This window comes from Mchenga conophoros, linkage group LG17 (genome assembly GCF_057382185.1).
Source record: "Mchenga conophoros isolate Kocher_MC1m ecotype Shallow Benthic linkage group LG17, M_conophoros_male_GT1.1, whole genome shotgun sequence".
Taxonomy (NCBI): Eukaryota; Metazoa; Chordata; class Actinopteri; order Cichliformes; family Cichlidae; genus Mchenga; species Mchenga conophoros.
Genome location: NC_140542.1, coordinates 28490401 through 28515008, shown reverse-complemented (window position 1 = coordinate 28515008; position 24608 = coordinate 28490401). Strand labels below are relative to the sequence as shown.

At 39.7% G+C, this 24608-nt stretch overlaps 1 protein-coding gene across 1 annotated transcript; it reads left to right on the top strand.

The window, feature by feature from the left end:
- The first annotated feature begins 1206 nt into the window (after nt 1-1206).
- hgfa (hepatocyte growth factor a) lies at nt 1207-24554 on the top strand. Its single transcript, XM_085252624.1, has 18 exons — nt 1207-1365; nt 5071-5230; nt 5388-5500; nt 6086-6200; nt 11191-11333; nt 11499-11619; nt 11771-11889; nt 14970-15141; nt 15243-15394; nt 16321-16414; nt 17518-17657; nt 19453-19485; nt 19727-19835; nt 19937-20011; nt 20669-20806; nt 20961-21067; nt 21182-21315; nt 21666-24554. Exons 1-18 carry the CDS (start codon nt 1302-1304, stop codon nt 21831-21833), a joined length of 2157 nt encoding a protein of 718 aa, XP_085108750.1. The 5' UTR covers nt 1207-1301; the 3' UTR covers nt 21834-24554.
- The last annotated feature ends 54 nt before the right edge of the window (nt 24555-24608 follow it).

The following is a 24608-nucleotide window of genomic DNA, read 5'->3' as shown; positions in this document are numbered from 1 at the left end:
CAGGCGATACGGTCTCTCAATCACACCACCACACAGTACTGACCCACATATATAGTTCTTACACACACACTGGACTTTCTGGACTTTGGTTTTGCACAACACTGGTCACTATATTCTTCATTTCCGGTTAATACTTGTACAGCTGCTGTTATTGTGTATATATTTATTTATATTTAGATTTCTTCATACATTCTTATATAGTTCTATATTGTGTATTGTGTATTTTGTTGTACAGTTATTTTATTTTCAACTTTAATTTATATATTTATCTTTATCTTATTCTTCCCAGTTAAATTTACCCTTCATTCTAATTTGTGTTGTACAGTTATTTCATTTTTAACCTTAATTTATATTTTATTCCTTCCTAGTTAAATTTACCCTTTTTAATTTTTCATATTTATTTCCTATCTTATTCATAGCCTTTTCCTTTTTTGTTTTCTTTAGGTCACGAGCAGTTGTCCAAGCATTTCACTACATATCGTACTGTGTATGACTGTGTACGTGACAAATAAAATTTGAATTTGAATTTGTATCATTTTATCTTTTACCTTAATCACAACAATTTAGCCATAGATCATGAATAAAGGTCCTCACCTTGGCCATGCAGAGTAGTGTTAGATCATAATTAGTTGCAGTCACGGATTTCTCAGCAGCAGATGGTCCAAGTGCAAAAGTTAGTGAGTTGTCTGTTTTTGGAAATGATGCATAAAGTATTTTTAAATGTAGCTACTAAAAAATTGTTAATAAATGAGTTTAATGTAGTCGAGTAATAAGTAGTTTATATGAACTTATAAATAAATAAAAATAGACTGCATCCTGCATGTCGATGGCAGATTAACAGCAGATCTATAAAGCAATATTAAGTTATTTCTTTACAATTTATAAACTTCTTTTTAAAGTTAAAGGTTAAATTCTACACAGCAACCACCAAATGAGTTGCCAAAAACGGATTATATGTAACATTAATTCGTTTTTCTTTTCCTTATTTATTGGTTGACAGTAGAATCCATTGCTTCCGTTTAAAATTGGAAATTAAAAAAAGAACGGCATCTGGTTTTAATTTGAAATGATTAACCGGAAGTCGTGCTATTTGCCCTGCTGCGCTTGACAGCAGAGAGACGCTGATAGTACAAACTTGAGAAAAAGGGGGTTGACCCGAGGACGTGTGGGTTTTTGGGAAGGTGACATCTGTGTGAGGAAGATAAGTCTTCTGCTCACCATCAGCCACTCAGAACTTCTAACAAGCTCCGAGTGCGTCGCTCTCTTAATCCGGATTCTAACTTGCACCCAAATCTTTAACCATGAGGACATACGTTTGGATTTATCAGGCTTTGCTCTGTGTTCTGCTCACTATTGTGGATACAGGTAGGACTTGAACGGTTCCAGTGGATGATAAATATCTGCACGAACTGGCTGAAATCTGATTGTTTTCCGTCTCTGCTTTTCATGCTTTCAAGTGAGAAATGAATAGAGAAATTGAGAATTAATTAGTGAGAGTGAAGAAACTTGCAGGGGAAAAATTAAAAGTTGGAAATGGGAAAGGTGGAGAAATTCTATGTTATTTTTTTTAAAAGGGGGATTCTGACAGTCGTGATTTTTGCTTGAAGTTTGTAGCTGCACTTCGTTTTGTACAAATAATCAGTTTTTAATTGCACACCATGACACTTCGTGCTATTGAATGACTTTGATCACAGACCTCCTTCAGAAAAGTTCCTGAGAAAATAATAATGACTTACGTTGTTGTTTTTTGGTTTGTTTATTTGTTGTTGTTGTTGGTTTTTAGAAGGAATCAACTTTTTATAACCTTTGCGCTCTTTAAGACTTTGAATGAAATCATCACTCTTTTCACTTTACCTGCTGCTCTAACAGCAAATAGTTCAAGAGTTCACATTGGTGTGATTAAAGTTTCTGTAATTAAGACGGGATCTACAAGTTTCTGCCTCCACATTGAGGACGTGAACGGTTCTAAATTCCAGCTTCAAACCCGTTCCAGCGCACTTTTTTGGAATGACTCTGCTTCTTTGTCATGAAAATCTTTCATTGGTCGTGGTCCTTTTAGTAATAGACACTCCTGTGTCTGTTGGGCTTATGCCAGCTATAGAGAGGATGCCAGACAGCCTGGGGTTCACACACGGCAACCGGTCTTGTAAACGAGCACCGTGCGGGCTGCTCCTATGTTCACCAAGCGCTGATTATCTGGGGGCTGTCCAGAGTCACATCCGCCCCGCTGACATCTGACCACTGAATCCGTAGTTACCACCTCCAGGGGTGCCGACCCTGACATCTGACCGGCCCGGAGGTGAGGGGAAAGTAATGCGCGGCCCGGACTTTGGCTGGCCCTTTCGTGCGTTTCTAGAGAGAGAGATGGAAAAGGTGTGTGTGCGTATATGTGTGAGGGAGGGGAGGTGTGTGTGTGTGTGTGTGGAGGGTTTAACATCTGGCTGCTGAGCCCACTACCACATTTTGCGCTCTCTGAAGCAGATGTAATGTCTGCGTAATTCCCAGACAGAGGCGCACCTTTAACCTGTTACTTTCCTGTTGTTCATGTAATACAGATTTTCGTCTGCACTGTCCTAACATTTATATTCTTTATAATGATTATTATTATTACAAAGTGAGGTATTGTTACATAGGAAAGCGTGACTAAAACGCTTATCCAGCTGAGAGTTAAATTCTTTGCTCAAGGGCACCTAAGTGGAAGTTTCTGAGGTCAGAGTGTCGGCATTTCACCTTAGCTATCTGCATTTTTCAAGCTCAGCTAGATACTCCGAGCTGTTCCTCTAACCTGCAGCTGCCTCTTCTTATTAAATCTGATGTCTTTCACTCACTGAGCACCTTTTATTATAATCTTCAACCTCAGCAAATGTTTAGGATTTGGAGATAGCAGAAAGCTGAGTGCAAGGAGAGGAAGAGACTAAGTGAAATCTAATTGAGCAGCTTGGCCAGACATCAGGGCTGAAACAACACTGTGATGCGTGCCAGATGTCGTCCAGTGGAGCCCAAAAACATTAATAACACGTCCTCCCCGAAAACCATTTTCAACCACGAGGAGCCTCTAAACGCTCCACAGTTTACAATATCCTAAGTACACACACAGCGCCATGTGTCGGATCTTGGCACAGGAGCGTGTAGCTGTAATTCAGTAGCATAAGATCTTCCGGTGTGATTTATGTTGCACTTGCTCTTAATTGTAAACTCGAAACTATTGTGAGCAGACACACAACCCATCTAAAGATGTTCAGAAGCGTCTTTTACAGAAAGGTTTCATACCGCTGAAAGACGGGATCTTAACTTTTTCCAGTCCGTAAAAATGAATGATTTGCATCACTAGGGGGATTTAGGCTTTAAAATATGGTTTTGTCCTGCTTTTGAACCCAGTTGGAGCTCATATGCATCATGCCACATTGTTCCGATAGTAGAATTTCCTTTTGATGTACTTCTTTCTAGGAAAAAGCTCTCAACAAATGCCTATAAATAAAGCAAGAATGAATTGTGTATTTGAAGCGTTTCCATTTTTCCACATGAGCATCCAGCCAATTGCCAATAGCTGAGAGACTATGCATAAAATTTGATACATAAAATTTTACTATATTGTAGAAATTATGAGTGATGTTAAAGTTTTCCTATGAAACAAGATCTGCCCCACCCCCCGTTGGTTTTGTTTTTTTGGCTGCCCAATCTGCTCATTTAAAGCACCTCAGACTGATGCAGGGCTTTGCTTCCGGCCACTTTTCGTACTGATTTTTTATCCTGAAACATAACCTGACTTACCTGTTACTTCAGCTGAGGCTGCACATTGTATCTAAAGAATTGCAGAACAGCTGAGCTTGGAACAGCTCCGGACTTGCACAAAACACTTCAGTGTGTGGATGCTGACGTGCCAGCAAACACAAGGCTTGAAGCAAACTATATTTGAAGGATGTTTTCATCATCAGCTGGCCACCCAGTTTACTGGATGATGGGGAAATAATTTCATCTTTTCTCCCTGTTTGATGCCAACTCGCTGAAACCAGCCGTCACGCTGCCTGATAACCTCAATGGTGACACCATGAGAAAACTTTAGTTCTTGGCAGTAGCTCCTTAATAACAGCACTAATATTAGAGCAGTGCATGACTAAGGTTTTATACTTTGTTAATGAAGATGCAGTATAGAAACCAAGATCCCTGGCCCACATCAAAAACAGTGGTTACAAATTGGCATACACAATTTGTGATCCATCCGATTACCAGAACGGCCCAAATGCTATTAATACCCCTGAGTGGAGTGAGGCTTTAAATGCTAATGGCTTCAAAGAACAATGCCACCTCAATGTCTTATAAGCAGCTTTCACAGAGCTGAACATTGTGCATTCTCATACGAAGATATCTGTGACCAGTCTTCAGGTGCAGAACAAAATATGTGGTGCTAGAAGCTTTGTGTTTTCTGCTTGTAGTCCAAGCAGTACTGAACATCACCTTTAAGTGGACCTTGGTTACAGGCAGGTAAATATTCAATGTAGACAACAAAAGAGGGATTACATTTGCCAGCCCTAAAATAGTATTATCCCCAGGGGTCATCGGCCTGATGACTCCTGATGATGGGCTGATGGGTTCCCAGACTGACCACTGATTAAATCAGTCCTTGCCAGCCAGCACTTATACAGTGTTCACAAGGACGCCAATGTTTAAGGCTTACGTGCAGTCATATTAGAAGACCCTGAAAAAAATCTCTGGGGCAAAAGTAGTTGCCAGCTATATATTATCAAAGTCCAACAATAAAACAAAATTGGTTTACAAGTTAGATATGCAACTTTTATGGCGATATTAATGATATTTAACCTCTTAAAATCCAAAAGATGAGCAGTGATTTCATCTAGGGTTAAGGATAAGGTTTCAGCCAGATGCTAAACTATGAAATGTTGTCATTGTAAATTAAAAGCCTTGGCTTTTAATCGAGGATGCTTAAAAAGACGTTAAAAACCAAAGAGCAACTCCATTATGAGGTGATCCTTGGCGTAAACAGGCTTATTATCTGATCTAATGGATGTTTTAACATGTGCAGATCTCATGTTGTGTCCTTGTGTTTTGCAGGTTGCTGCAGAAAGTCTCGTCAGTTATTACAGAGGTATGAAAAGACTGAAAGCCACATGCTGGTTTGCACAGACTGTCCTCAGCTCCCATTGATACGAACCAGCAACTCAGAGGAACGCTGTGCCCGGAAATGCAAAGTGAAGAAAAACTTCAACTGCAGGTGAATTATATTTTGTTCCTGTGTTTATCTGATTTCCCGCACATGGTTTTTTTTATAACCAGGTTTCCTCAATCCTCTTGTTGTCCTTCTGGTATTTACACATTTTTCTTGTTTTATCAGTTGTTTATCTCTCAACTACTTCCTGGGTGTTTTTCAGAGCCTTTAACTTTCAGCGGCACAGCAAGAAATGCCACTTGCTTCCTTTTGACCGTTTCACCAACAATGTGCAGAAGCAGGCCAGCATCAACTTTACTTTATACGAAAAAAAAGGTAAATGGCAAAGCCCCAAAAATAATTCGATGTAATTCGCTTTTGTTTTTTTGTTTTTTTCTCATGAGAACATTCAGGTGCGGGGAGGTATTTACACGGGCAAAATGTGTAATTGCTGATTGCTCCTCAGTTTTTTAAGTCTTTGGTTTCTCTGTTGATGCAATAAAAGGAACCGAGCCACCTCTCCTCCCCGCTGTTTAATCACCCCAGCGGGGAAAGTCGCATGCAAAAGCACGTCAAAGACCTAAGTGGAATATAAACAACAAAAAATCATTGCTTACAGTCAGAGCGCAAAGCTCTCTCAAGAGTCAGCTATGGAATCTAGCACTTTAGACTGTGCTACAGAATTTACAAAAGCTCCCCCCGGTGACATTTAATGAACTTTAGGGAGTCGTCTGTTTAGGGAATAACACACAAGCTGGGATCTACTAAATGCTGGCTGTGAAAAAACAAAAATACAAAATGTACCATATATGGGAAAATAAATTCCAGGAGGTCAAGGCTGTAAAGGCAAATTAACTTTTAATTGCAGGAATTATATCTGAATTAACACATATACTTTTTTATGCCTTTGCTGTTATTTAGATTACATAAGGGAGTGTATCACTGGCACCATGGACAACTACAGAGGAAGGAGGTCATGGACAAAGTCAAATATCACTTGCCAAGCTTGGTCAGATAATAACATCAATGAGCACACGTAAGTCATCTCTCTTTTTTTAAATTTATGCCTTTATTGGTGAGCAATCACAGATACAGAGAAGGAAATGCAACTGAAAGGGAGCAGCGCAGCCCCATCTGGAACCTACCATTTCGGCTGATGTGATTTACGCTATAATTGGGATGCTCCGAGTCCCGTCTTTTACACAGGGAAGTCAATAGCAAGTGCATTTTTCCATTCAGATCGTGTTCGAGGAAGAAGAGTTACTTGTGATGCCTTACTCAGCTGTACACCAGAGGGTTTTTTTTTAAGGAAGAGAACATGTTAATCATTCACTTCCCCTTACCAGATTCTTGTAGATTTGAAACAACAGGCTTCAAAGCTTGCGTCTCTAATCTCCATGCTTCCACCACCTTCCTGGATGCTCCTTCTCTGTGTCTGACACTGAACAGGCCTCGGAAGCTGATTTATTGATGTTCAGTTCATCCCCTTGCACCTCTGGGGTTAAGGGAAGGCGGAGGCTCAGAGACAGTTGAACGTTTATCCAGAGTTAAGTCAGATTTCTTTCAACACATGTAGCCACCTCCTCCCCGGTGGGGCTGTTTATTTTTTTTGGAGCACTCCAGACCATCAGGTGTATCCCCGAAGATGTTTTCTCCCAGGCACAGCAAGGCAAAATCAGTGAATTTGCAAAGATGGTTCTGTGCCAGGGCCTCATTAGTGGTGCTCGTTAGTTATAAGATATTTTAACTGCAGCTAAGGCGGCGGGGTGGGGGTAATAATAACCGTTTGAAGAAGTGCAGTGTGAAAAAAAGTAGAATGGAGGTAAAAATGAAAGAAAGAAGGTGCAAAGACTTATAGACTGAAGTCATGTTCTGTCTGATGTCCAGCTGAGCTCACAAAGCCACAATATTACTGAGAGAAAATACAAGGTCAGTAATACAATCAAGAGAATGAAATGTTGATCCATTTTTACCCCCCTTCTTCCACATTCCCCTTAAGTCCTATTTTCATTTCAAGAAGCAGTTATTCACATTCTGAATCCTTTGTCATTGTTTATTTGGCACATGGTCCCAGTCTCCTTCTCAGTTAGAAGGGGACTTCTACCGTTTTGACTTTCGGAGGGTCACAGGGAGCTTACTTAAGGAAGATTTAGTGGGTTACCTAACATGGGACTATCCCGCTGTGTGAGAATTACCACCATAATGAACCACGCACCATTTGAGTTTCAGGTAACTATTATTTTCACGCTTGACTGATCAGTGTGGGGCAGGGGTGATTTCTCAGGAGGTTCCCTTCCCGGAAAGGGACTTCCACCTGTTATCTATATTTAGTGTTTGAACCAAGGCTCCGAAAGAAATGTGCACTGATGTCCAGCCAAGCGTGGAGAATGGAATATTTTTCTTCGTATTAATAATAATAGATAATATTGTAATCATTTATCTGTACCCCTAGGGACTTTCTTTTGTTTTTCTACAAATTTTTCCAATGGGATGTCAGTGAATGCTCTCAGCTACAGGCACACGCATAGTTACAGCTTTGATTTATGATTTTCTTGAATGGAAAATATTTAGCATCTTAGTAGTTTAACCTTTGAAAGTTTAACCTTTCAAAACATAGGGAAAAAGAGATTAGCAACACGCTGCACAGAGATTAATTATTCTAAAAAACAGGGAACTATTTTTCTGTTTTCGAAAACATTTATTTAACCTCCTAGGACCTGGCATCCATAAATGTGGACATCACATTTTGGGTTGTCTAGACCAAAATACTAAATTTTGCTCTACAAGGGCCTCATATCCACTTACGAGGACATTATACTGCCACTGTTCTACTGAAATTTTAAACAAATATCCTCATATGTGGATCTCATTTTTCTCAGAAACAAAAATCGGGTAAAAAAAAAATTTTGGTAATTCTTTGTTTTTACATTCATCGGGTCCCAATATGTCCAAATATCAAAGAGAAATTAAAAATGCATGCCATGGAAGAGTTCAGGTCTTAGGAGGTTATCAGTGCGGTAGCTAAAATTGTTAGCTAATCATTTGGCAGCTAAAATTGTTAGCTAATCATATGGAAACTGATAAAACCAGTGAGAGTAAAAAATAGTCTTTGGCTGAAATAGATAAAAGTATGCATTAGTAGTTGGCTAACAGTAGACCTATCCATGAAGTAAAAATTAATAGGCCTCAGTTAGAATGCTAAATGATACATTTCATGATAGTGCTATTATTAAAGAAAGACTGAACAAGTATGGCTAGCAGCTAAAATTATTAGCTAATAATATGGAAACCGATTAAACCAGTGAGAGTACAAAATAGTCTTTGGTTGAAATGGATAAAAGTATGCATTAGTAGTTGGCTAACAGTAGACCTATCCACAAAGTAAAAATTAATAGGCGTCAGTTAGAATGTTAAATTATACATTTCATGATAGTGCTATTACAGAAAGACTGAACAAGTATGGCTAGCAGCTAAAATTGTTAGCTAATCATATGGAAACCGCAGTGGTTTTGCAAAGGGGTATCTGAACAAACAACAAGACTTCTTAAAAGGCATCTGAGACCAAAGAGGAGACTTTGTCCAAAATGCAAGCTAGCAAGAAACTAGCAACAAAACCTCATACTGATTGTCAAGCAAAATGGTGGTGATGATGGGGGCTCTTGAAGCCACAGCACCTAGGCACCTTGCAGGCTGCGACTCAACTATGAACTTCTCAGTATATCAATTAATTCAAGAGTCAAATATGAGACCATCTGTATGACAGCCAATGCTTGTCTGAAACAACAACAACAATCTGAAGCATAGCAGCAAATCTACAACAGAAAAGCTGAAAAAGAAAAAAAAATCAAGGTGTTACCATGGCCCAGTCAAAGTCCAGATCTCAACCTGAGTGAAATGCTGTGGCGAGTCCTTAAGAGAGCTGTACATAAACTGCAAAACTCAATGAAGTGAAGCAACACTGTAAAGAAGGGTGAGCCAAAATTCCTCCACAACAATATGAGAGACTGATAAAGTTATACAGAGTTGTTGTTGCTAAAGGTGGTTCTGCAAGCTACTTAATGGTGGAGTGTAGTTAGTTTTTCACAAGACTGCATAGATTCTTGTGACTACAGTGAGTTTGCTTACCATACAAATTGGAAACAGAAAAATACAGCTGTGCATGGTTGATTTAATTATTAATTAATGAGCAATGCTGTAGGCGTAGATGTGCTGGTTCACAGATGTTGTCACATTTGGATAGCGTCAGGCCAAGCCAGACTAAGCTGTAGCCATATTTAAAAGATGAGACTGAGTTCTCATACCCTCTCTGAAGTAGCAAATTTCTTTAATTTTATATCATTTCCTTTCGGCACAGAGTTTCCCATTGCACCTTGCTTCCAGAAGTAATTATTTATGCACAAAGATAAATTGTGTCTTGGTCTGCTTGCTTTAATCTCCGACTGCTTTATTCTTCGGATGCTCTAGTACTAAATCACAGCATTGTTCCACCAGGTGTGGGTATTGATAGACATTTTGCAGCAGTTACTTCAGGTCTAGATTTCATCTTGAGTGTTATCCCAAATCCAGCCAATATGTTTAGTCGTCCCCGAGAATGAAGCATGTGCACATAGTGTCTGCCTGTGCTCCGCTGGGAACAGATTTTGGCAAGGAGATGAATAGCTGGTCAACATCTGTTAGCACAACATCATTATGACTAACTTGCTCCCATGCTGGGTCCTTTTTACAGAGCTTCAGCAGATGCAGACTTTTCTTTCTTTTTGCAAAGTGAGTAACCTTGTAATTCCATTTATAAATTAAGGATATTGTATTATGATCGAGATACAGTCTATTGAGCTTTTGATTTACACTCAGCAGATGTGAGTTTTGGCCCGTGGAAACTGCTGCTTTGGAGGGGAACAAGTGTTTTTGTTTTAGTTTGGGCTACATGCATAAGTGAGAACTTGGTGTATGGCCTGTTATATTTTGACACATGTAGGTAAAACTATGCATTTTAATGGTCCTCCCTTTCGTTCTCCTTTGCACTCAGCTTCTCTTGACCAAGTCAGATGCCTGTGATTTCTCCCACCTCTGGGCTGACTGATGTTGTACATTATTAGAGAAATCTTGCATAAGCCTCTGGGCACAAAGGGGAAAGCAGAGCAGACTCCCTTAAGAGTCATTGCCTGAGGTAGTTTTTAGACAAGCTGCTAAAGGGAGGGTGGCCTCTACCTCTTTTACTTTTTTTAATTGTTCCTGCAAGTTGTTTCTTACGTCATTAGTTAAACAATGAACTTATTCCCTTTTGCTCACTCCATTAAGATTTTTGTGTGTACTGGAATCAGTCTCTTCACTTGTTTCTTTTCACCTTTTCTTCTGCCTTGCTTCAATGTCTCCCTGGGTGGGAGGGGGGATAGTGGTCGGCATGTATCAGGGAGTTGCTGACATACCGGCTTTTGGTCGCCTTGCCACGAAAGAAGACAAATTTCCCACACTGTCGATTTAGTATGGGAATCCCCGGACTGTACAGACTTGCTTGGACGGTTCTGTTTCTTAAAGTCTTGTTCACTACATGGAGCCATTGGGGATTAGGTTTAAACATGTTCACAGGGCAGCCAGCAAAAGACCTGCATGGGATGCTCCAAGTGGTGCATAACGGTGTTCTGTGCTATTGGAGATTGCTGTGCTGTGACAGTTTCGCTGCTTCATACTTGAAGGAGGGGAGATGTGGTTGGAGTCACTAAGGTGATTGTGCAGGAGGTGCAAATCTGGCTAAAGCAGGCATATTGATGCCTTATTTGCATAAGATTGCTGCGAGAGGATGTAAAATGTAACCCGGTCTTGCTATCTTATTTCACAGAGCGGAGGCATACGCCGTAATGTAAATGCCTTTTGAATTTATTTGGGTTGTTACTGAGAGCACTAGCGTGCAGGTGTGGTACTGTAAACAAAACCAGAGCAGTCAAGTGTGCAAGTACTCCCAGAAATGTATTTATACAGCTTACAGTATCAGGTAACACTTTCAGTTATGTGTGTCTACACCCCTGTAGGTTTTATCCAGATAGGTACCCAACGCAAGACCTGAGGCACAACTTCTGTCGGAATCCTAACAACGATCCCGGTGGTCCGTGGTGCTACACCACAGATCCCAATGTACGAGCTGAGGAGTGTGGCATACCACAGTGTTCAGAAGGTGAGACCCATGAAGTATTAGCACTAGAAAATAAGATTTAAACAAATAAAACCAAAGGAGATTTATCCGTTGCGTGGTTCATTTTTTTCTAAAAGACACGATTCTTTTTCGATTTCCTTCATAGGCAAAAGAACATTTTGATAACTGTTGCTTCTTTGTTGACAGATGTCTGCATGACATGTAACGGGGAGGATTACCGGGGCAAAATGGACCATACAGAGAGTGGCAAAGAGTGCCAGAGATGGGACTCGGCAAGGCCTCACAAACACCCCTTCCAGCCCAAGAAGTAAGCTGCAGATCACATAGTAATCTTTCTCACAGATAACAACAGCACACATCCATGACACAGGCTTAAAAAAGAGAGGTAAATCTCATGATTTGTTATGGCTTACTTAAATCCACCTTCTTTTTTTAACATTCTCTGTCCCTCTTTTCAGGTATCGGGACAAAGATTTAAAGGACAACTACTGTAGGAACCCGAATAACCGCCTCCGTCCTTGGTGTTACACCATGGATCCCAAAACTCCATGGGAGTACTGTAACATCACTGTGTGTGGTAAGAGACTGTGCACTGTATATACTCCAAATCTGAGGCTAGGGCTTTGAGGACAAAGTCTTCAAACAAACTGAGAGCAACAAATTATTGTTTTACTCGGATTTATGACTTTATATTGGTTCAAAATGCATTACCCTTGCAGCATTTATGTGTCACACATGTAAGAATGTAATACAGGATTCAGAAGTGAACATATGATTGAGCAAGCTTTGGTTTTTGGATTTGGTTTTTACCACAAGCAAGTTGTTTAAATGTTCAACAGGGAATCGATACATACAAGTTTTGGTGTCTTTGGAGCAGTTGTGGTCAACTGAGCTAAAAAAAAAAAATGGTCCCCTTCTCCCCAGCAAAGTCTCAGGAGACTTTTGTTTATCCGGATGGTGTTTTCATGTGGGCGTTTGCTCCAAGTCATTCTACCTCAGCAAGGGACATTAAATAGGCTGTTTGCAAGAGGGCAGTTATAACTTCACAAAGCTTGAAGTGTTTTACTGAAGCCATTTAGGGCTATAAAGTGGAGGACTACAATAGAGGCTGTTATGCCAAAATACCGCACATTGCAATCGGAAAGTCTAAAAGTTGTTTCAGTGGTGTAAACATTGATTGCAAAATGATGCAATTTTATAGAGAAATTAGAGAAAAGACCTGAAATAATGCACAAAGAGCAAAACAGTTGCATATGCTTCCTTACAGGGCATGTTGGGTAAAGGGATGATTTGTTGAACAGGAGAATGATGGATGTGAATTATATTGCGTGGCCATAAAAGTAACACTTTTTTGGTGGGCTCTTATTTTGATGCCTTAACTTTCACATTATGGCTGTTGCCATCTGCCGTGATTTCCCACAATCCAAGATTAGACAAGAGATCGTAGTTTTACGGTAGCAAAGCACATTCGTATGAGTGCATCTAACAGACAGTAGTATCTTTGTTCTTGGTGGTAAATACAATATACTTAGAACAGACTTCTTGTACAGTCTTTTAGTACAAGTAAGCACACTCCGAAACATATTTGTTGTCAGATATTTGCATAAAGATTATGTTAAAAAAAAAAGGTCCTCCCAAACTCTAGCAGACAGATAGAAGTGTACTTGGCACCTGTTTGTGGCTTACATCGGCCAAGCCCCTTGTAATGCATAACCTTGAGCCTTTATACAATTTAAACAGATGAGCAGCACGGTGGAATCGTTGCCTCACAGCAAGAAGGTCCTTCCACCGTCAGGCCGGGATCTTTCTGTGTGGAGTTTGCATGTTTTTCTCATGTTTGCATGGTCTTCTCTCCGGGTACTCTGGCTTCCTGCCTCAGTCCAACGACATGCAGTTAGTGGGGTTAGGTTAATTAGTAACTCTAAATAGCCCATAGGTGTGAATGTGAGTGCAAATTGTTGTCTGTCTATGTTAGCCCTGCAGCACTGGCGACCTGTCCAGGGTGTACACTGCCTCTCGCCCTAAGACAAGTGGGACAGGCTCCCCCCCATCCCCTCGGCGAGCCAAAGAGAATGGATGGATGAATGGAGTTATATTTAAAAAAAAAGGCCCATATATTTGTCACAAAGGGGAAAATTATATATATAAAGTTTGTTTTTGTTTTTTTACACCAGGCAGTAAACATGACGTTAAGCATGTTAACATGTGTGCCTTTGACTGATTCATTTTTGGACCCAGGAATTGCAGTTTTTGGCATCTTTGCGTTGCCTCCAGAAGTTGGATCTAAAATGTTAAACAGTGAGCTTAAGAGGTGCTAGTAGAGATATTTGCTTTGACAGTTCCTACTGATTCCAGGTTTTGCACTAAGGAAACCCTTCTGGGGTCATTCTCTGATCAAAAATGACTGTCCTGGAAGATGGAGAAGGTGGAAATCTGAGTGATACTAGGTATGAATGTGCATTTTATAACAGACAGGTATAGCTAACTGGGTTGTGCAGATGAACCATTTGCCCAAAGTCTTCTCCAGGGGCCTGGGTTATAGTCCACGCTGGACCCTTTATTGCACGTTGTTCCACCCACTCTCTCTCCCTATAAATATATGTATATATAATTCAGTAATTAAAGTATGTGTCTGTTATACACTGTTGTATTCTGGATGTTAGTTAAACTTTTTTTTTTTAGTTTTGTCCCATACGGGGACAAGTATATATAACATGTTGCCTTTATATATAATTGAAAAGACAGAGGGAAAATGAAATCAATGGAAATTAGAAAAGATGTTGCGAAATTGGAGAATTTGCATTGAAATATTCCCATATGCACACCCACAACCTCACAGAGCATCTCTCTTTGTCTCTGTCAGACACATACACGCATTGACTTTACTGTACAGGTTATGATTTACAGCGAGCATCTGCATTTGTCCAGATGTGTGTATCCCTCAATGCCTGCCCTTAGAAAGATAAAAACCACTGACCTGTGCTACACTGTGCACACAGATACTGGCATGCATTACATCAAGCCAAAGAATCCTTTTGCACACGCCTTCTCGTTTCAACCTCGAAACATTCCCTCGCCTCCTCCGTCTTCCCCCATCCCATTTGTCAAAGGCTAAAGAAACAAAGACAGAAATCTGGAAATTGCTCACTGTGTAGTGCTACCCCTGCACTGCTATGCGGAACACCAGAATTCCATCTAAAGATGTTTGGAATAGTCTGATAATATAGTGGATAATATCGACCAAATCAGACTGGGTTTGTTGCCATTTTCTTTAGTTGGCCTGCAATAGAGAAATTCACAGGAATCATAATGTCAGTGTTTAATTTTGAAGCAAAGGTATAAATAAGATCAGGCTTCGAGCTCTGCGACTTGTTCTGTCAGCAAGTTAACCAACTTCTCATTGTTGTGGATGTCCATACGTGAAAGAATGTCAGGCACCACTGGTATGAACACACAGTAAGTTTCTATTACTATACAAGCAGGGGGAAGGGCTACTGTTTTTGATCATCTGCCTCTAGGTTAAACATGACACATTCTTGTAGGGATTAATATTCTCCTCCTTCTCTTCCTCCCTCATTCCTGACTACAGTTTGCTTTTTCAGTGACTTTCTCTTTTTTTGCATGCTTCCACCTTACAATGACATTTATCTGTTTCAGGTTCAGACCCTACCGAGGACTCCGATGTTGAAGTAACAACTTCCTGTGTCCAGGGAAAGGGCACAGACTACCAAGGCACAATGAATGTCACCCCGGAAGGTGTGACATGCCAGCGCTGGGATTCCCAGTTCCCACATAGCCACTCATTTCTTCCGCAGAACTACAAATGCAAGTGAGTAACAGCTGCTTCATAGCTGCTGACAACATGGATTCACTTCTCTCAGGAATGTCAAGAAGAGTACTTGATCATTGGCATCATCATTTAAATTGTAGTTTGTGTGTGTGTTATAGAGACCTCAGAGAGAATTACTGTCGCAATCCTGATGGTGCAGATTACCCATGGTGCTTCACTACAAACCCTAATCAGAGGATAGCCAATTGCACCCACATCCCCAGATGTGGTGCAGAGGCTACACAAAAAGCAGGTAAATTCTATGAAAATTAATTTCTGAGAATTGCTCAGTGTTTTGGGGAATGCAGTTGTTTGCTTTGTATAAAAAAGGGAGTAACAGCAAGCACAGCCAATCGTGTTTATTTAGTGTTTTAAAAAATGTATTGTAAAAACAACTTAGATTCTTGTCATCACTTTTGAGTAAAGGTTATGGCTCAAAGCCCGGTTCATTTGACATAAAGCCAAAATCGGCTTTGTTAAATCTTTTTTTGTTATATCAGTTTAAAGAAATACATTCTAAAGTGTTCAATGTTGTTGCTTTTAGACAGGGCCAGATTGCTTTCTTCAGTCTTTAATTTTGAGAATATATATTTGCAAAAGTGTCGATCTTTTCTTCTAAAATTACTAGAATATTTTAAAAGTAAATAACAAAGTACATTCAATCAATTACTAGGAAATTTCCATGTTGAATTCCAAACTACAGATGTTTTAAAAGAGATGTCATGCTTTTGTAAAGTAGAAGAATACTGTTCTCATAAGACTGAGCCACTTGGCAAAGGGCTGCCCAACGAATTCCATTTCATGCAAGAATAACAACACCAGACTTTGGCAATAGCTGCTCGTTGTCATTTCCCATGTTTCTCTGCTTTGCATTTTGTAGAACACACACGTCTCAAAGCAGCCAGTCAGTTTGCAACTAAAGACCCTTCTCTGATTCTATTTAAGACCAGAAATAATGAGATTTGGGAGACACCGTTTACACAGAGACCCATAATATTAAATGGTCCAAACCACAAAGACAAGCATAGACCCAAATTCTTTCTCTGTCTCTGCAAGTACATGAATTTGTGTTTGTGAGTATTCCACCAACATGAAGAGGTGTTTAACCAGCTGTTGGGCTCACTAAGCTTCAGCGCTTTAACAAAGTCATCTGAATAATTTTATCCTGTTCTATCTCAGAGTGTTATGAAGAGAATGGAGAGACTTATCGGGGCACTTTATCCATAACTCGATCGGGGATTCCCTGTGCAGACTGGTCACATCACATAAACAGGTAATGAAATAATTTGTTCTGCAAAGACTTTTGTTGCATTTCTGTTGTTGGCTCCCAGTGCAACTCCAGCCGTACCGAGCAACCCTGCAACTGTTTCCTAGAGAGATTGACATTCTTTTCAGCTCACTTGATGAGTGTTTGTTGATAACTTAGCTCCCATTGCCTTGTGAAAATCCCTTTCAAATGAATGAGGCTAAGCACTGAAAACAAACAGCAAGAGGAAATCAGGGGTTCCACAGGGGTCAATACCAGGTCCAATTATTATTCATCTAGCTGACGAGAGGAAACCCGAGGGTGCTCTCAAAGTGACCCATACTGGGGGAAAGACTGCCCGCTCCAAGGCCGTTACTTCACGCTGAAGTCAGCCTGTTGGAATTACTTAATTTACAGGAATTTTAAAAGCCAAAATGGCACAGACAGATGGACATGTTCCAGAGCCGACCCTTGACCCCAGGAAGTGCTTTCTTAGGAAAGTAGATCAAAGCCAATCAGCTCCCTCCCGTAGAATGCAGCCAGCGAGTCTACTCTGTTCAAGGCTCAGGGTCATACTAGGAAACATGCTCAGAGCTACAACATTGTTTAACATTCTCCTGGGAAGTAGAATTGTCTTCACCCCCTTACAAATTATCAGTTGATTAGAATCCTTTTTGTGTGCGCGTGTCTGAACTCTTACCAAGTAACTGTTTTTTTACGGGTATTGTGGATGGCTTAGATGACACACAATTAGATATAAATTCCTACAAATCAGAAGCAAAACTGCATCATTCCATAGAGGATGTGGTTCCTGCTGGTCTGAACCCTGCTGAACGCTTAGACTGCATACTTTTGAACTCCCATGAGCACTCTTCGCAAAACTCTGCGTTTCCTTCTACAGGCTAAGCAGCAAATGTTGAGGATTCATTGCATTATAGGAGAGCCAGAGTCAGAATTTTCTAGGCATTCCATGGTTACTTTCGTGTGTATGTAATATATGTGCCTGACAGCATTTGTGCAACTCCGTGTACACATGTGCCCACCTTTATGAGATATGACCCAGTATTAGTTTTTGTCTTTCTGCAAAATAACACATGGGATATGATAATCTGTATTTGTGTGTTTTACAGTGGGGATTCTCACTCTACGGTGTCCCATGTAGGGCTGGAGAAGAACTACTGCAGGAACCCAGATCGCGACAGACACGGCGCTTGGTGTTACACCAGTCCAAATAACCGCCTGGCCTGGGATTACTGTAAACTAAAACACTGTGAGTTCCTTAAATAAACATTTACCCTATGTAAGTTTCGGTAAGTAGATAATATCTGTGTTTACCCAAGTAGAATGAGAATGAAAGATATCTGTGTATGTGTGTATGTAAATGTGTAGTCAGTGCCAATATATAAGCTTTGAGAGCCAAAGACCAACAGGACCACAACTCATCCATACTAATACTAAATACTCACACATACTAAACAAGTGTGATATAACTGTTGACTTTCCAGAACAGATGGATGTTTATTATATCATCCGGTGGTTTGGAGGCCACAGCTTTGAAGCCACAAATATTTAATTTTGCCATATTGGGCTTTTTGATGTTGGATGTGATGATATTTGGATGAGAAGGCAGACCTGCAGAGCTGCCAGCTAACACTAGCTTGGTTTGTAATTGGTTCTGTAATTCACTATATTAAATGAGATGCTATTATTTGGCTAATGACAACAAGCTTAAAGTAAAAACTATGTACCCGAGTGACTTTAACTGCAGCCAAACCCAAACATAGCAAAACAGCATCATTTCTGGCAGCCAACTCCTTCCTAATGCTTACATTTAAGTCATAAATTTGATGTTTATAACTTGGGTAATATATAAAAAGAAACACCGCCATACAGTCAGTGTAAATGTTAGCTATTAGCCATCAAATCATTTTCATTCTTTGCTGTAAATGTGTTTATTTTAGCTTCAAAGTTGGGCATTTAACATGGGAGTGTATGCATGCACAGTGTAATAGATGGATCACTTTTGAAACCTCAAGATGAGTGATCACCATCTTGGTTATGAAAAAAGATGTGATTATAAAGGGTGGGTCTGACTTAAACCACAAGCTTATTGGCTAAAAAGTTTTAGCTAATGACTTTCTGTACTGGGTTCATTTTTCATACCCAGAAGCTACATCCATGTTTTGTACCCTCTTTGGCCTTTGCGGATTGATTGGCTTTCTGAACCTGTCTTAAGTGGCCATTAGAGCAACTGCAGTTTTTGGCACTTGGGCATTACCTTCTTTTAAAAGCTTTAAAGGCTGCTTAGGAATATATGTCCCTATTTAATTTTGTGCTAAGCTAACCAGCAAGGCTGTGTTAGGTAGCCTGTAACACCCAGGAGAGAAGCATTGCTCGCAAATCAATAACATGGCTGTCTTTAAAGGCAGAGAAGCTTGTTATGAAACTGAGGGGTACTAAATGTGCTTCCTTTTTATCAAACAAAGAAGAAGTTTTCAGAGCCTTTGGGACTGTTTAAATGGGACATCTGAAAGAACATGTAATGACATTTAGAACAGAAGAAGTGCTGATATGTGGGTGTAGTACATTGAAATAACACAAGTGATTTAGCTTCGTAGCGTTTACTGACTTCAACCAAAATATCATAATTGTTTTCTTGCACAGCTTTCTGGGCGGCTTACGTAATCTGTTCGCTGTGGTTTAGTCCAATTGGCAGAGAATGCACGATGCTCAAACAGCAAACAGATGCGAAAGTCTGTTGCCATTTCATTTGAGAAAACACACACTTGGGCCACTGGACCCTGCATGTTCTTTGGCTGGTTTCAGTGAAGCTGCATTGAATATTTTCCATAATGTAAAACACGTCTTCCGTGAAGTTTTAAGGTCTCGAGCAAATCTATTTGTTGCGGTTGCTGACTAATATAGCCTCCAGCAATTATTTAGATCCAGAGATAAGCCTTTATAAAGTATAAAAGGCTGTCATATTTACTCAGGTTTCATGTTTTGTATGTTCCCTGCTGCTGTGGGGTGTATGTTCATATTGTACTTTGCTTTACTTACATCAGGTGATTCAGCTACAAAGGCTCCTCAGACAAATAGTGAGTATGTCTTTTTCTTTCTTTTTACCAAAAATGGTCCTCTTTCTCATGTGCTTATCTCTGATCTCCTTCCTTTCCTCTGTAACTCTCTCTCTCTCTCTGTAGATCAAGTCAGTCTGTTGATATTTACCTAACTGAACAAATAGTTTCCTTTTGAAGTTTTGATAAATATTTTCCAATGGAAATGTTAAAAAAACTACATCTGTCTAACACACAGTATCAATTATATCTCCTTGCTTAGTTCAAACGAGGCCCAAGATATCATGCTTTGTGCACATAAACACCAGAATAGTTGGAGGACATCAAGTGCGAGGTACAGATGGCAGCTGGGTTGTAAGCATCCAAAGACAGTAAGTGTTTTCCAGTCTTTGTTCTTTAGAAGCCTAGACCTTCATCCATGTTTATGCTGTGTACTGTGATTGATCCATTTTTCCTTCTTACCTTTTCCTAGGAAGGTCCATTTGTGTGGTGGCTCACTAATCAGAGAGAACTGGGTTTTGACAGACCAGCAGTGCTTCACCTCCTGGTAATTTCTCTCCCTTTTCAGACTTTACTTTACTTTCTTTCTTTAAAAATGCTTCCATTGCTGCTTCTATCTATAATTGCTTAAAGGCTGCACAGCGTACTGCCAGACAGACTTGACCTGAGATAGGGACCGCATGTTTTGGACTGCTGTTTAACCTGCAGTTGCTTATGTCAGAACTAATCATATTGTCCTTTTGCAATGTCTCTGTCATGTGTAGTACTGGCTTTGATTTAAAAAAAAAAGATCCCTTTTTTCTGTAGTAATCTGCAATGCTGCAAGTAATACATATGGTGTAGATCAGCAGCTTTTAGCAGATATTTTGATTTAGCGGGGAGCCTCGAGGTGCTTGAGGCCTTGCCTTTTTTTTGGCTTTTTTCTCTATGAAAAAAATACACATTTGCCATTCAGGAAATGTTATTTTAAGAAAGTAAGTGTATTTTTGAAAAATATCAAGAGCTAGTGGAATGTGTTAACTAAAAAAAAAAGTAGTATTTGTAAAGACAGTTTTGTGAGATTTGTTTAAAAGAGAGGCTGCTCTAGATCTGGGCAGGATTTCCTATTGAATCCGGTCAGTTGAATCATCGTTTGGCTGTAATCCACTGTACGACTCAAAAAAACTGTATGACTCTGTCTTACACTGACTCTTGTAATCATCAGCGTTCCAGATCTCCGGGATTACAGTGTGCAGGTCGGTCTGCATCACCTCGATGAGTCTAAAAACCGACCGCGACTACGAGTCTCTCGCCTGATCTGTGGCCCAGACGGCTCCAACCTAGTAATGTTGAAGCTAGCAGAGTAAGTGCTCAGTTAGTGGCTAGTGTCAGCTGATTTATGCTTCTAGTTAAAGAAAAAGACAGTGATAGAAAATACTGTGAGTGCTTTAAATTTAAAAAGAAAGGTCGTGCAACATGCTTTGGCTTTTATTTGTGATGATTTCTGTTGGTTCTAGTCCTGCCCCTGTGTCTGAAGGTGCATCCACCATTCATCTTCCCGTGAAAGACTGTCGCATCCCTGAAGGCACCAACTGCACCATGTATGGATGGGGGGAAACCAAAAGTACTGCCTTCTTTCAACCACATGCTGTTTTCCATGTTATTTTTTAATGACAAAAAAACCCACTGTTCCTTTTACAAATTGCTTATTGTGTTTTTTGTATCCTTCTCTGTGCAGATACTGGACACGATGAAGCCCTTAACTCTGTAATCATGCCGATGGTGGACAACGACATGTGCTCGCACATCAAAGAAGACGCCGGGGAAAGCAGAATATGTGCTGGCGGGAAAAGGGGAGAAGGCGTGTGTGATGTAAGGATCTCAAATCGCCAAATGCATCCTGAAGCAAAACAACATGGATGTGAACTGAATGCTCGGTGCTTAAAGGATCATTTCACCACAATTGTGTAACAAACACCATTTATTGGAACTACTTTCTACTGAAGAAATAGTTCCCTTTGTTGAGCAGCAGGTGTTTTAAAGAGCCAAATAACACCTAAGCCTTTTGAAGCCAGTAAGGCTTAAATGGAAAAATATGTTTGTTTTGTGGGTGAACTGATATTTTAAGCATTATATTATTATCATTATTATTATTATTACTATAGACTTGCTTTGGTGTAATTATTGCTAATCCACAGTCTGTCTTTATTTTGTTCTTGCAGAGGGACTACGGTGGCCCACTGGTTTGCCAGGAACATGAGCGCAAAGTCATAATTGGTGTGAGCATCCAAAGGACAAAATGTGCCTCATCACAGCCAGCACTTTTTGTTAATGTTGCTTTCTACTCAGAGTGGATATACAAAGTCTTCAGACTTTACCCGAATGTGTAAAGAAACTAATGGAGTGGTGTGAAAAGCAACCCACAGGGGACTACCATAGCTTGCAAGAGCTGACAGAGGAACTTGGGCCACAAATCTCCAACATGGATTATTGGGTGGCATACAGAAAACGACTGTATGATAGTGACAAGTTTGGATTTTATGGTGGAATCTGTCGCCATCTGTAGATGACATAAACTAGAAATTGGAGACTGGATGCATCTAATTGGTTCTCACCCATTCTTCGATTTTGCAAATGAGGAGATCTCGGCATTTTCGAAATCAAAGTCTTGTGCACATAAACGGAGTGCAAATTGTTTTTTTTGACATGTTCAGAATTTCTGAAGCCATGCAAACAATGACAGTGAGGAGGACACTTGTGATTCAGTATTATCTCCTGGAATATACTTGAACCCAACTCTTTGGTGGTTATCACTTTAGGTAGCCTTCATTGACTGGGACCTTTTCTTTTTTTTAGATGAAGAAGAAGAATTTTTTTAAGTGTCGAGCTGGTCTTTTTACCTTAAACACAAGCGATGTGGATTGACATAAATGTGGCCTTCATGACATAAAAAGGTACTTATCTGGTATTAAGGTGATTATCACAGCAACTAAAGGTGTCCATGTCCCAGAAAAGAAAATATATGCGTGAAAATGTCATTACAATCTGCCTATTATGTTCCCTTTGTGAAAATAGCCTTTCAGCCTGGCAGTGCTAATTGTGTGCAGTAGCTGAACTACCTTTTCCCCAGTTAGCTGTAACTATTAGTTTTCCCCATGAGAGGGTCTAAGTAAGACTGAGCAAACTGCTCCAAATCTTATGCTAATATTTGTAGCATGAGAGAAAGAAGAGCCATGCCAAATATAACATGGCTATTTGGTCTCCAGTTTGGAGGGAACTGTGGCCCCTGGCGGGCTGTGTGTGGTCAGTAGGATATTTTATAGGTTTTGGGGTTTTTTTGTTTCATGGAAAGCGACTCTGTATGTGGATACCTGCAGATTTGTTTTGTTTCTGCTGTGCTGTATAAATTTATAGGTCTTATAGATCTGGAATATTTTTGGGTCACTCGGTAATGTCAGATTGGCTTATTTGTGCTTAAGTATGTTTAATATTTAAAGAGACTGGTTGCTTCTAAGTAATGTATATTTATTTTTCTAAATGAAAAAAACTGTTCCAAAACGAATTTGTAATTCCACATGATATTTTGATGATAATTTCTTGTTTCGAAGAATTACAGACTTTTAAATAACTGTGGCGTAAACCTGACATTTAAATAACACAGACCAGAGCAGAATATTAGGTACAATATGCCTCATATGGCCAAACTTTAAAATCAAGGATCTTTGTTTCATGGTATTATTTTGCCCACAGGTAAATTTTGAATCTAGGAGGATGGGGGATATTTTCTTAAGGCAGTGATAGTTGAAATGGGGTGAAGGAGACAGACTACAATTTAAGTTCACATTCACTCCTACAGCCAATTTAGCATCTCCAGTTAACCTAATATGGAGGAAGAGGAAGCTGGAGCACACGGCGAAAACCTACTCAGGTACAGGCTGGCTGGTTGATTTGAACCTGGGATGTTCTTGCTGTAGCACAACTACTGCAACCACTCTTCTATACTTTATTTTAGCTCATAAAAGGACCTGACAAGAGACAAGAGTTGCCGATTAATCCAGTTTTCGCTCATATTAATAAAGCTTCTTTGGGCTGATCCCTTATAAGGGGTCACTACAGCGGATGGATATGCATATCTGATTTGACACATTTTCCTGCACCCTCTGAGGGATTTGTGTGTCCTCTCAAGCTCAAACCAGTGATCTTTTGTCTGTTAGGTGAATATGTTAGTCACATTTTTTTCTTTAACATTGATATTAGTTATTAATGGTGTTCCACGCAAAGGGATAAACAAGATGAACAAAATCATCAGGGGAGGGGAAAATCCCTACATGAAAAATCAGAGCATAATTGACTTTTGACACTTTCAACTTAGCATTACACAGATTAGAAAAAATAAATATGCGGTTTGCTTACAAGACTCTCATTCCCACAACTTTAGAATAACCAGAACCTAACCTAATGATGCCCCAAGTGGCCTTGTGTTTCTCAGCTATCAGCAGCAAAGTAGCTGTGGGGATGTTTGTGCATGTCGCAACAGCATTTAAAACCTAAAATTCTAACTCTCAGTTCTAAGATAACTGCTGTAAATATCATGTTGGAAATGTTACAGTAGAGTCACAAAAAATGATATATTTGGCTGTAAGTCAATGGGTTTTATGTTCTAACCAGTGAGTAAGTCATTTGGCCAGGATTCACAGGAATTCTTGTAAAGAAACAAACGGTATTCAGTATCATTGTATGAATGCAAGCCTTTAATAGTCTCACACAGGTTTCCAATCAAAGTGAAGGTCTGTAAAGTGGCTAATTTATGGAAAGGTAACTTCCTGAAAGGCTGATTAAACAGCTAAAACCAATACTCATGTGGCAGATCATGAACCACAACGAATGCTCTTAAGGTGCCGTTGCTGTTATTTAATTTTCCCTAATATAAAAAGCCTCATACAAATTGTAATTTTTGTAAATATCATACTTGAGTATTTTTATTCCTTGATCATTCTGTTCAAATGTTTGTATACTGTAAAATATAACAGCTGCTATTTTGTGTTAGTGATTTGTTTCATATTGGTGATCTTTCCCAAAATTTGTAACCCTTTGTAATTTTCCTATTTTAATAAACACCTTAACATTACACTAAGCTGTATCCGTCTTAGCGCTTGACATATTCC